Source organism: Nuphar pumila, chromosome 5 (assembly GCF_984573655.1).
Source record: "Nuphar pumila chromosome 5, dmNupPumi1.hap1.1, whole genome shotgun sequence".
NCBI classification, from domain to species: Eukaryota; Viridiplantae; Streptophyta; class Magnoliopsida; order Nymphaeales; family Nymphaeaceae; genus Nuphar; species Nuphar pumila.
Window position 1 is genome coordinate 21,775,952 of NC_143253.1, and position 12,812 is coordinate 21,788,763.

The 12,812-nt window shown below is 39.9% G+C and overlaps 1 protein-coding gene across 1 annotated transcript; it reads left to right on the top strand.

Annotated features, from left to right (window-relative positions):
* The first annotated feature begins 395 nt into the window (after window positions 1-395).
* LOC149837076 (uncharacterized) lies at window positions 396-4,983 on the top strand. Its single transcript, XM_090007229.1, has 3 exons — window positions 396-527; window positions 4,416-4,523; window positions 4,616-4,983. The coding sequence occupies exons 1-3, from the start codon at window positions 480-482 to the stop codon at window positions 4,832-4,834; spliced, it is 375 nt and encodes a 124-aa protein (XP_089863355.1). The 5' UTR covers window positions 396-479; the 3' UTR covers window positions 4,835-4,983.
* The last annotated feature ends 7,829 nt before the right edge of the window (window positions 4,984-12,812 follow it).

Genomic DNA, 12,812 nt, shown 5'->3' on the forward strand with positions numbered 1-12,812 from the left:
CAGCGGAATGCGTGGTGTGGGCCCATAATCCAATGTTGGTGAATCCTGTAAAACAAAATGCAGGAAACGTACCTGAATTCGCCATGGACGCATATAAGGAATTTGGCGTTCTCCTCAACCGGTCGACACCCACAATGAGCCCAAGCCTTAAGTCGACGATGAACAAAACCTGTTCCACGATATCAGAACCTGTTCCACGATATCAGAATGTAGAATTCTTTTGACAGGATAAATACTATAAATAACTCATCATCTTCCTGGCCTCCTAGCTCCTTTATATAATGGGAGATTAAGGCAGTTAAGTGAAGGTGGTCTTTCCACATTCACTTAACTCCTACCCATTAACCTTGTTATTTGGCCACTATTTGACCCACTAATGGCTGTCAAACAGGGTAATTGGACCCTTAACCCATAATGTCCAACAGTTTGTATTAGGGGAACAAGGATCTTAACGCCCTTCGTTTGCTTCGAATCCCAGCATGGAGAAATCACAATTGTTCGACCTTCTCACTCACCTTCTCCAGCAGGTATGCCTCTCTCTCTCTCTCTCTCTCTCTCTCTCTCTCTCTCTCTCTCTCTCTCTCTCTCTCTCTCTCTCTCTGTGTGTGTGTGTGTGTGATAAAAAATTGAGTTCATTAATATCAAAGCGTTTTGAAATTTACTCAGAGAGATAAACGAGAAGCTGTTAAAGGAGGTCAAAAGAAATAAATAAATATTTAGTGAATATTGGGGTTGAGCCGTTGTGTAAATGGATTGATCTTAAATTCATGGTTTTTTTTGTGTTTGTATTTGTTCCCCAAACACAATTCATAAAGTTCCTCCTTGATTGATTTGGTTAAGTTTTTTGTCTATTGAGAACGATGGTACTTAAACCACAATTGTGCTGTTTCCAATGGATTCTTGGATTTGAATATGGTGCTACCATGTTTTGATGTTAATGAACAGGAAGAATAACGTGCACCAACATAAGAAATCTATGAGATTAGTGATTTCAAGCCCCCATGAATTTGTTTCTTGGACAGTAATTTCTACCAGATATATCGCATGGTTTATTTAGGCCTCTGTTGTTTTCCTTTATACAAAGGCGACCCCAGTATCAAACATGTCATGTGTTTACGTCAGTCGGCTACTCTTAACTAGTTGAGAATTTGAACATGGTGCCCTCCTAACACATTTGATATCAATGTAGAAGATGAAGAATAACATTCAGCAACATAATAGATCTGTGAGATTAATGCCTACAACCCTCCCCAGGATCAGCTGCAAATCCTAAGACAGTGATTCCCTTCGTGTCCGTTTGGCATGTGGGTTTTTAGATCCATATTCCTCTCTGCTATTACAGAAACCCTGCATCCAGCATGTGGTTTATTTTAATGAGTTGTGAATTTGAATATGCTTGCCTATTTGCTACCGTTTGATTTTAATGAGGAAGAAGACTAACAAACACCAATGGGAGAAATCGTTGAGATTAATGCTCTGGCTTCTCCTTAGGATTAGCTTGTATCAGATGCTGATTTACTCCCAAACTCATAAGGACTTTATATTTTTCTTCTGTAAAAGGTCACCCAGCGTACCCTGCACCAAGCGTGCCATGTTCGGCCTTTTTCTTTACAGAGTGAAGGTTATGTGGCAATCCTTGGGATCTACTTCTACTTTCTCCAGAACTCCCACCACAGGGTGATCATTGGAGTGAATTTTTTGTACATTCCTTTCATGGGATTGTGTAGACCAACCCATGCTGACAAAACTGAAATGGTGTTCTTTCCGTGCTGTGTATATCCTTAGTTGTCAAAGGCAGCTCAGCCCCACCGCCTGGGCGACCAGGTTTGGGCGGTGGGGCCCTATTTTACTGCCTAGGCGCTGCCTAGCTTGCCTAGGCACCATCTAGGCTGGGACTGCCTAGGCTTAAGCCTAGGTTGGTCCACTTTTTGTTTTTTTTCGTCAACATATAAAAGGGGGAAAAGGTCCCTTTTCCCCTTTTTCACCTCTCTCTCTCTCGTTTATGTTATTTTTGCCACTCGTTTATATCATTTGCTTGTCTTATACTTTTGGTGCACAGGTTGTAACTTGTTTCTAATTCAACCTGTTCTGTTCAAATTTGTTTTATGGGCTTACATGTTCATTTTGTTTTATGTGTATGTGTATGCACATGCTCATGTAAATCAGCTATAATCTTCTTCAACTACCGTCAGTCGACCTTGTAGTTGCACTACTAGTGTCAGGCTACGTTAGTGTATGTTATGGACATTGTGATGTGTGTTTGTTTATTTAATTATTCATTTCTTCTTCTTATTTGTCTATTGCTTGTATTATGTTTGTTGTTGTTGACATGTTAATTTTTTTATATACATGATTTTTTTTTGTATATTGTTCATTCACATTGTTAGTTGTATGGTTTGTTTATTCAATTGTTAATTTATTCTTAATTTGTTTGAGCAGGTTATGTAATATAATTGCTTTACTGTGTTCGACGACATATTATTTGTATATTGCTTATTGTTGATTGATTTTATGTTGTATACATGTTTCTTATTAATTTTAGTAGTTTGTTTACATATTTTGTATGTTTTTTTATTTTTTTATTTATTTGAAGTACCACCTAATCCACCTAGGCCTTTTTAGGGGCTCATTGCCTAGGCTTTGCCTAGCACCTATGACAACTAAGAGTATATCTAAAAATAAAGTATCTTTTGGAAATAATCTTTATATGGATTTACACAAAGTACCATGGTTTTATGGATGCCACACCATGTCCACTATATCATTGAATTCACTGTATGATTAAGAAGTTGAGTTTTACCCAATTTATCTGCACACAAGCTGCTAGATTCCTTTATCCTAAATATCCATCAAAGATTTATGTCATTTTTATACCTCCCTATAGTCCTCTGATCATAGCTGCATAGCATACTAATACATGCCAGGGAACATTATATATCCATGGCATTTGTTTCAAGCAAATAAGATTTTGTATCTACTGCTTGGTTACTGAATAGAGCTTTTTTTTTTAAGGATTCCTGAAAAGAGCAATTAATTCAACTAAACTTCTTCTTTGCTTTTCTTCCTAATGAATATTGTCTTTTTTCTGTTGCTCATTTTTGTTGCTCCATTCTAATGAGATCTTCCCCCTAGAAGATAATAACAGGTGAATCTCTTCATCCATCTGGGTAGTCAGCAAGTGACTGTGTTTGTAGTCATACTCGGTTGCTAATTATATGCAAGCTTAATTTTCACCTACACCTTATCATTTGCTAACATACATGCATTGTGTGTGCTTGTGTTAGAGTTTTGAAATTTTAAATTTTCAGTCAACCAGCTATAACCAACATAATTAATATGATCTATTTCTCTTATAGAGGTCGAGTTCTAACTGGGATGGATATTCTTGCCGTTGCTAGAGTTAGAGATCTTTATCAGTATATATAGCTTCATCTAATTCATCCTTTCTTTCTCTCAAAAGAACTTGCATATATTTGGCTTTGTCTTTCTTTAGAATTTCAAGCTTCATATCCATGTTTTCTCTATCCAAGAGTGCTGACTGCTGAACCATTTGTTATTGCCTCATAATCATACGAATGGTCTTGGTCTATGTCACATGGGTGCGGGTGTGGGGATTCGGCACTTCCAAAAAACCCAGGTGCGGGGGTGTGGCAGGGGCAAAAATGTAATATATATATAGGGGGGGGGGGGTCCGGGGGTTCCCCCCGGCGCGGGTCCAAAAAATATGGACGAAATGACCCTGGGTGCGGTAAACGCACCCAGGGTCGGGTTGACCGCACCCGGTGCCGCACCCGCGTCGAGTCGCGTCGATGCGGGTGCGGCACCCTGCTAGCCGAATCCCTGTTACATAGGTCTTGGTGTATTCTTTGTGCAGCATTTCATACATACAATTTTCTGTTTGTCCTGTTTCCTACTTATATTTCTTCGGACTAAGCTGTTCTCTTTTATGATATTACACGATTTTTTTATCATGATCTGATAAAATAGATGGAACATTTTATGTCATGGACTGAAGCAAATTTTAAAAGTGTGCAGATTCACTGGGTCTATCTGAGGTCATTAACTGGTAGCTAGTATAAGCACTGGAACTAATATAAATATCTAGTTTACTCATTTGATGTGAATTGTTAATACATTGGGGAAACTGGACCCTAAGCTGCTAATGCAATCAGGCAAGCTGGAATTACTTGCTTGAACGAAAATCTTAAGATATGTTAGCAGGATATGACTATAGGGCTATGCATGCTGAAGTTTTGCATGTGTTCTATTGAGAAAGCTTGTACAGATGAAAAAAATGATGTTTCCTGGTGACACGAAAGTCAAAATGCTCTCTCTGTGTTGCCAAACTGTGTGAGCTGTTGCTATATGATGTTCTGGCATTTGTGAAAATGAGTTACCGATTATCTAATGTGCAGGTGGAAGTAGAAAGTAATCAAGAGGAAGTTGAACTGCGTGCTAAAATAGAGGCTCTTGGCCAAGAGGTTACAAAAGTGCCATCTAAGCCATCTGCCCAGCTTGATGAGGTAGCATATACAATTTTTGAAAATTTTCTTATAAGAATTATCAGTCAGTTTTGGAAAGTGCAGCTAAACCTTCTTTACCAAAAACTTTGCAGCTGGAGATAGCCAGACAGCTGGATAACTTGTCAACTAAGTTGGATCACGTGGATGCAATGATTTCTTCAGCCATGGCTACAGATCCAGAAGTTCAAACTATATTACAGTGCACCTCTGACTTGTGGATGCCTGTTATCACTGCTTCTTCAGATGAAAGGCGTGTATTGGCAGACTCTGTTGGTGACAAAAATCCTGAAAAAATGGCCAAAGACCAGTAGTATCAATGATACTCTGTGTGTATCTGCTCATGCACTATTTTCCTTTGTGCTATTTAATGATTCCTTTTCAATTTTAATAATTTGCTTGTTTTCTGCATGTCTGTCATTACTGTTGTGTTTATTCTTCCAATGTGGATTATATGTTTCCTTTATTTCAAATTGCTGGCATGTTTTTTAAAGGTGGGTGTTAATCCAGTTAAGGTTATTCAAGTATCTGATGATTGCCACATGCATAAGTTCATAATTAGTTGCCCAGCAGAAATAGTTTTTTTAATTGGTTAAGGTCTATGTCACATGGATACTACATTTTGGCTCCTGCTCCGTATCCCCCTTATATACTAGTCATTATTGAAAACGGCATAAAAATGGCTATATCCCTATATCTGCAGCCCTCTCTAATTGTAATTACGTTCTTTTCTTGGTTGTCTTTCCTTATTGCTGTTGTCATTCATTTATCACATGTTTGAGATTTTATACATGAAAATTTTCATGGTATTTGATGTGAACAAAATTGGTTTTCTTTTATAGGTTGAATAGCCCCTAGTGGATTTCAAGCCTGAGGCCTGATTCTCCTTATCAATTTTCTTTTCCGTAGTTCATTTCTTTATTGTTCATTTCAATTCATACCTATTAACTTTTGGTTCCTCTGTGAGAAGGGTCAGGATCTTTCAGCATCAATATTAGTTGAGGGTCGAGTCCAGATTGTGTGCTTTGGTTCTGCTAGTACAATTTTAAATGCTCTCCACCATAGATTCTGATTTCCGGATGAAAACTATGACTCTTAGATAAGAATTCTAAGAGTAGTTTTGAACTGGGAATAAAGCAATTCTGCATTACTTGGGAACTCTAAACATGCATATCACTCATACAAAGGGGTGCACGGTATATGATCTACCTGTTTCAAATAAGGCCATTTTCTTCTAGGTTGTGGAATAGAGTAGATTTTCCTTGAAAATTCTCACTCATGTTGAACAGAAAGAAAAAAAACAAAAGCAACGGCAGTGTGCATGAGTGATGCTTGCAAATAATTCTTATATTTTCTTTCATGAGATTGCTAGTAAGTTACAAACTCTAGGGACTAGTTATGTAGCACCCCGGATTTTTTGGGCCCTTTATTTATGACATTATTATATAATTGTGAGTATTTGCATTGGGGTTTGTGCTTTATATTGATGAATAAGGGTTCCTCATTGAAATCAGATCGTAAAATAGTCGAATATGGGTTTGGATTGGATCCATTTAGATTTGGAGACATAGTCATGATTATGGTTTTTTGGGCAAGGGATATACCCAGTATTTTGGAGAAAGGTTATGGATATTTTTGACATGGAGATATACTTGGTATTGTTGGAAAATGAGTTTTTTTTGGGTAAATGGAAGATTTATAAATTGATTTCAGCCCAAGGGCATTTTTGGTATGTTGTGGACATTGAGGGTATTACTTTTGGCTGTAGGGGTGTCATGATCTTTTTGACCATGACAACTGTCTTGGATGGGTGCCAAGTGGCCCCACCCTTCTTCTTGATCAACCACGCAAACCCCACCCCCCCTTCCTAATTTTTATTTTAATGGGGTTTTTCCCCTAAACCCTCTCTCTTTCCCCTTATGTGTATTACCCTCTCTTTCTCTCTCTATCAACCCCCCCCCCACACACACACACACACTCTTATAGCTCACTCTCTCCCTCTCCTCACCCCTACCTTGCGCACACCTTCTTCCTCACCTCCTCTCTCCCTTTCGATCAGCCACTCTCCACTAGAAGAGGGCAACCTTGGGCGGAGTCCGGCCAGTGGAGGAGTTTTTCGGTGTGGTGAAGCATTTCCAGCGTATTGGAGTTTCTGGCAGCCTTGGAGAGATTTGGGGCGCATTTGGGGAAGTGCTTGTTGCAGATTGTTCGTTGTTTTGGCATAGATTCGAGGTATGGTCTCCAATCTTCACGGTTTGCTAGTTAGTACATTGCATGCTATTTGTGCATGGATGTTGTGGTCTGCACACCATGCTCAGATTCTTTGTATATACATGGAGGAACATGTGTAAATTATGGGTTTTGTACAGTTACCTTAAAAATTTGCATGTTTCCTTTTGGCTTTTGAAATATGCTTTAAGGAGTGATTTTGAAAATAAGTTGATCTTAGAAGATGTGATTTTCAAAGTACTTAGAAACGAGGTGTTGTCTTGTTGGGTCTTGTTGGAAATCCATGTTTGATTTAATGGAGAATGGTTCTCCTTTGTATTTTTTGTTTTGATCCTTGTGTTCGGTGTTCTGATGCTAGAAACCATCGTTGTATGACTAAGGGGTCAACTCCTGCAAATGTATGAGTCGACTCTTATGTGCTGGTTTTTATTTGGAAGCCTCGAGGGTCAGCTCCTGCAATGCCAGAGTCGACTCATGTCTGTTGAGTTTTTGTTCTGTTAGCTCAGGAGTCAACTCATGTCTGTTGAGTTTTTGTTCTGTTAGCTCAGGAATCAACTTCTGAAATGCAAGAGTCGACTCTTGTTTGTGCAGTTTATGTTCTGTTACCTCAAGAGTTGACTCCTGCACTGCAAGAGTTGACTCTTATGTGTAATGTTTACATTTTGTCACCTCAAGGGTTGACTTCTGCACTGCGAGAGTCGACTCCTGACTATGTTGAGTCGACTCCTGCCTGTTCTGTTTCACTTCTAGAATAATCCGATTGTGTAAGATTTTACTCCAGCATGTTTGTTTCCGAGATTTGGATTGTGTGGTTTTTAGCAAGTCAGTTTACATGTATCCTAGCATTTCTACATTTCTGAAAAATGGATTATATGTTTCTAGCATGCTCAAAAATGCTTTGTGCTCAAAGATTCTATATGTATATATGATTATAACTGAAGGAGGATGTTTAAACTAAAATTGGTGGCCCGAAGGTTTGGGCATTTAACTAAGTAAAACTGTGTTGTTTTGAAAACTAGTTGCTAGAACTGTTCAGTTTGTGTTTTAGGATGAAAAATCATGAAATCCTTGTTGAAAATGCAACAACTTGTGTATAGCGGTTTGGGACACCCCTAGGAATGTTGGGAAAGAGTTTTAGACTTTTTGGGTGTGTAGTTTCTTGTGTTTCTTTGTTCCAAATGTGGGAGACCGAACTCTAAGTTGTCAGGAGTCGACCTCTATTGTTGGTGTTGTTTTGGTTGGCCCCGAGGGTCGTCTCCTGCTTAGGCAGAGTCGACTCTTGTGTTTGCTAGGGTCGACCCCTGCAGGGAGGAGTCGACTCCTGTGTTTGCTAGAGTCAACCCCTGCAGTGGGTGGGTTGACTCCTGCTAGGTCAAGGTCGATCCCTACAGTTGTGAGTTGACTATTGTGCTTGTGAGTGGGTTTCTTTTATTGTTTTGAGTGCAGGTTGATGCGGTTGAGCTTTGGATCTGAGGGATCTAACCCGATATGATGTGGTGTGGTTTGTGGGACCTTACCTAGTTGGTGTTTGAGGTTTTATGCATGGGTTTTACTTTCGTATTAGGTGTTTGGGTTGAGGCTCGACTCCTGCAGATTAGGGGTTGACTCCTCTATATTGTGAGTCGACTCCTGCAGATCAAGGGTTGACTATTTTGTGTTGAGAGTCGACTCTTGTAATGACAGAGTTGACTCTTGGAGATGCAAGTTTGGTTTTCTTGTGTTAGAACTTAGGTGTTTGGTTGTTTTACCTGTGACTACTTTTGGGAGTTGTTTTGGTTTTTGGTACTCTGTTGAGAACCGATAATGTATTTTGTAAACTTTTACATTTCAAAATGAATTAATGAACGTATTTTGTACCAAAACCCTGTGTATGAAATAAAAATATTGTAGGTATAGTTGGTGTTGTACTAGTATGTAAAGAAATAATGATGTTTGCAAAGATGTGCAAAATATTGATTTGCCAAAGGGGCAAAGTAGTTTTGAGAATTTTGGTCCTGGTTTTGAACCTATGTTTTGAAAAAGGGAGTCTTCTATTGTGTTGGCTTTTCGAAAAGGGGAATTTTAAGATAAGTTTTTGTAAAAAAAACAAATTGGGCGTTACAATTTTGGTGTTAGAGTAGTCCAGAACTAGTCCAATGCCCGAGATTCGTATTCTGCTGCCTGTAAGTAAGATTATGATTGTATGATCTAATTATTAATGCTTAGTTTTTCCCTTTAAGATGATAGATGTCTCGCCCCCTCATTATTGGACTCAATGTAGGTCTCGTCAGCCTCAGGGTTAGACTGCACAGTGGAACTTTTTTATGGGAGCCTTCAATACACTAACCCGGACCGTTCAGGCGCAGCAGGCGCAATTGCATGGAGTGTCTTACCAACAGTTTATGGATATGGATCCACCTGTATTCAAAGGGAGGTCCAATTCGAGAAGGCAGGGTACTGGATTAGAGAGAACAAACAAATTTTTGAGATTCTAGAAGTCCTTGAGAGAAAGAATTTGTTGTTTGGGTCGTACAGGCTCAAAGACGATACATAGCATTGTTGGGAAACCACTTGTGAGGTCAAATTTAGGGCAGTGCCTGTTGTGCCATGTGAAGATTTCAAAGAGGCATTATTTGATGCTTATTTCTCGGTGCACCCACGAGAATAGAAGATACAAGAATTTTTGGAATTGAAACAAAAGGTGATATCTTTGTCAGAGTACACCAACAAATTTCATCATTTTGAGTGCTATTGTCTGAATGCCTATACGACTGAACACGCTCAAGCAATGAAGTTCACTAGAGGATTTACTGATGGACTCAAAACTAAGGTGTTGCTCATGGTCCCCCAAACTTTGAATGAGGCCATCGAGGCAACCATTGTTATTGCGAAGGACTGGGTATCTATGAGGAAGTCGAGGCAGCAGGAACATATAGGGAGGTCAAAGGGACATTCCTTAAGGATAGAAGGAATACAAAGATGCAACACACACAACATGATAGGCATTGGCAAAGGCGGCCAACTGAGGAGGCTTGCTCGCGATGCCAAAGATATCACGTCGATCGGCCTTGTCCTCGTGATTCCAAGGCATGTTTGTGTTGTGGCAGGATGAGACATGTTGTCTGAGATTGCCCCTAGAAGAGGGCAAGACTTCAGCAGAGACCCCATGAGCAGCGATACTTGCCACAGCCGCCACAACAACAATATCGGCAGTCCCCACAACAGAGGAGGAATGCAAGACGTGTATATGTGGCCACCGCGGAGGTAGTAGGCCCGAGCGACAAGGGCAAGTCCATTGAAGGTATTTTCTTTTTTGTTGATCAATTGATGTTTGTATTTTGATTGTTTTGGTGTTTTGCTTTCGTTTGTTGCGTTGGTGAATTTATATTTTTGAGGTGATTGTATCGATCCATGAGGGTAAACTTTTGATCTGAATACGCAGTGGAAGAGTGGTGAACCCTATGTTGGAAGTTTTTGTGATAGAGGACTTTGACCAAATTTCGAGGATAAATTTTCTTTTTAGGGGGTAGATTGTAACACCTCAAATTTTTTGGACCCTTTATTTATGAGATTATTCTATAATTACGAGTCTTTGCATTGGTATTTGTGCTTTTTATTGATGAATAAGGGTTCCTCGTTGAAATCGGATCGTAAAATGGCCGAATATGGGTTTGGATCGGATCAATTTGGATTTAGGGACATAGTCATCATTTCTGAGAACGATCACGGTTTTTTGGAAAAGGGATATGCCCGGTATTTTGGTGAAAGCTTGAAAATATTTTTGGCATGAGAATATACTTGGTATTGTTGGAAAAGTAGTTGTTTTTTTGGTAGATGGCAGATTTGTAAATTGGTTTTAGACCAAGGGCATTTTTGGTATGTTATGGACATGGAGGGTATTACTTTTGGTTGTAAGAGTGTCATGGTCTTTTTTACCATGACAGTTGTCTTGGATGGGTGCCAAGTGGCCCCTACCCTTCTTCTTGATCAGCCACGCCATGTAAACCCCTGCCCCCTAATTTTTGTTTTAATGGGGTTTTTCTCCTAAACCCTCTCTCTTTCCCCTTATGCATATTACCCCCCTCCCTCTCTTGTACGCTTGCTCTCTCCCTCTCCTCACCTCTATCTTGCGCACATCTTCTTCCTCACCTCCTCTCCCCCTTTCATCGACCATTCTCCACTAGAAGAGGGCAGCTTTGGGTGGAGTCCGGCCAATGGAGGAGCTTTTCGGTGTGATGAAGCATTTATAGCATGTTGGAGTTTCCAGTACTCTTGGAGAGATTTGGGGCGCATTTTGGACAGTGCTTGTTGGGGATTGTTCATTGTTTTGGCATAGATTTGAGGTATGCTTCCCAATCTTCAAGGTTTGCTAGTTAGTACATTGCAGGCTATTTAAGCATGGATGTTGTGGTCTACATATTTAAAAGGTAGTTCATGCTCAAATCCTTTGTATATAGATGGAGGAACATGTGTAAATCATGTGTTCTCTACAGTTTGCTTAAAATTCTACATGTTTTCTTTTAGCTTTTGAAATATGCTCTAAGTAGTGATTCCTAAAAGCCCTGTTTGAAAATGGGTTGATTTTAGAAGATGTGATTTTCAAATGACTTAGAAATGAGGTGTCTTGTTGGAAATCCATGTTTGATTTAATGGAGAATAGTTTTTATCTGGATTTTCGGTTTTGATCCTTGTGTTCAGCATTCTAATACTATAAACCATGGTTGCATGCCTCAGGGACCGACTCCTGCAAATGTATGAGTCGACTCTTGTGTGTTGGTTTCTATTTGGAGTCGACTCCTATCTATTGAGTTTCTGTTCTGTTAGCTCAGGAGTAAACTTATGAAATACAAGAGTAGACTCTTGTTTGTGTAGTTTATGTTTTGTTACCTCAAGAGTCAACCCCTTCACTGCAAGAATCGACTCATGTGTGTAATGTTTGCATTCTGTCACCTCAAGGGTCGACTCCTACACTACGAGTCGACTCCTGACTATGCTATTTCATGTTGCTACCTTTAGGGTTGACTCCTGCATTACGAGAGTCGACTCGTGACTGTGTTGTTTTATGTTGTTACTTAAGGGTCGACTCCTACAATGTAAGAGTCAACTCCTGTTTGTTGTATGAATTACCTCTAGGGTTGACTCTTGTAATATAAGAGTCGACTCCTTCATATTCTATATCACTTCTGGAATAATCTAATTGTGTAATTGGATTATGTGGTTTTTAGCAAATCAGTTTACATGTAACGACCCATGTGTTTGCCAGGGTCGACCCCTATAGGGAGGAGTCAACTCTTGTGTTTGCCAGGGTCGACCCCTGTAGGGAGGAGTTGACTCGTGTGTTTGCCAGGGTCGACCTCTATAGTGGGCGGGTTGACTTCTGCTAGGCCATGGTCTATCCCTGCAGTTGTGAGTCAACTCCTGTTGAGTGTGGGTTCACCGACTCCTGTTGAGTGTGGGTCTACCCCTGTAGTGATTGAGTCGACTCTAGTGCTTTGAGTGTGTTTTTTTTGGTGTTTTGAGTGTGAGTGTGGGTTCACCCCTGCAGTGCTTGAGTCGACTCCTGTTGAGTGTGGGTCTACCCCTGTAGTGATTGAGTCGACTCTAGTGCTTTGAGTGTGTTTTTTTTGGTGTTTTGAGTGTGGGTAGATACGGTTGAGTTTTGGATATGAGGGATCCAACCCGATATGATGTAATGTGGTCTCTGAAACCCTACCTAGTTGGTGTTGGAGGTGAGTCTCACTTTTGTATTAGGTGTTTTGGCTGAGGGTCGACTCCTGCAGATCAGGAGTTGACTCCTCTGTTGTGAGTCGACTGCTCCAGATCAAGGGTTGACTCTTTTGTGCTGAGAGTCGACTCTTGCTGAGAACGAGTTGACTCTCAAATATGAGGGTCAACTCTTGTAATGACAGAGTTGACTCCTGGAGATGCAAGCTTGGTTTCCTTGTGTTGGAACTTCGGTGTTTTGTTGTTTTACCTGAGACCTGGAGTTGTTTTGGTTTTTGGTTTTTGGTACTTTGTTGAGAACAGATGATATATTTTGTAAACTTTTATATTTCAAAATAAATGAAATAACATATTTTATAC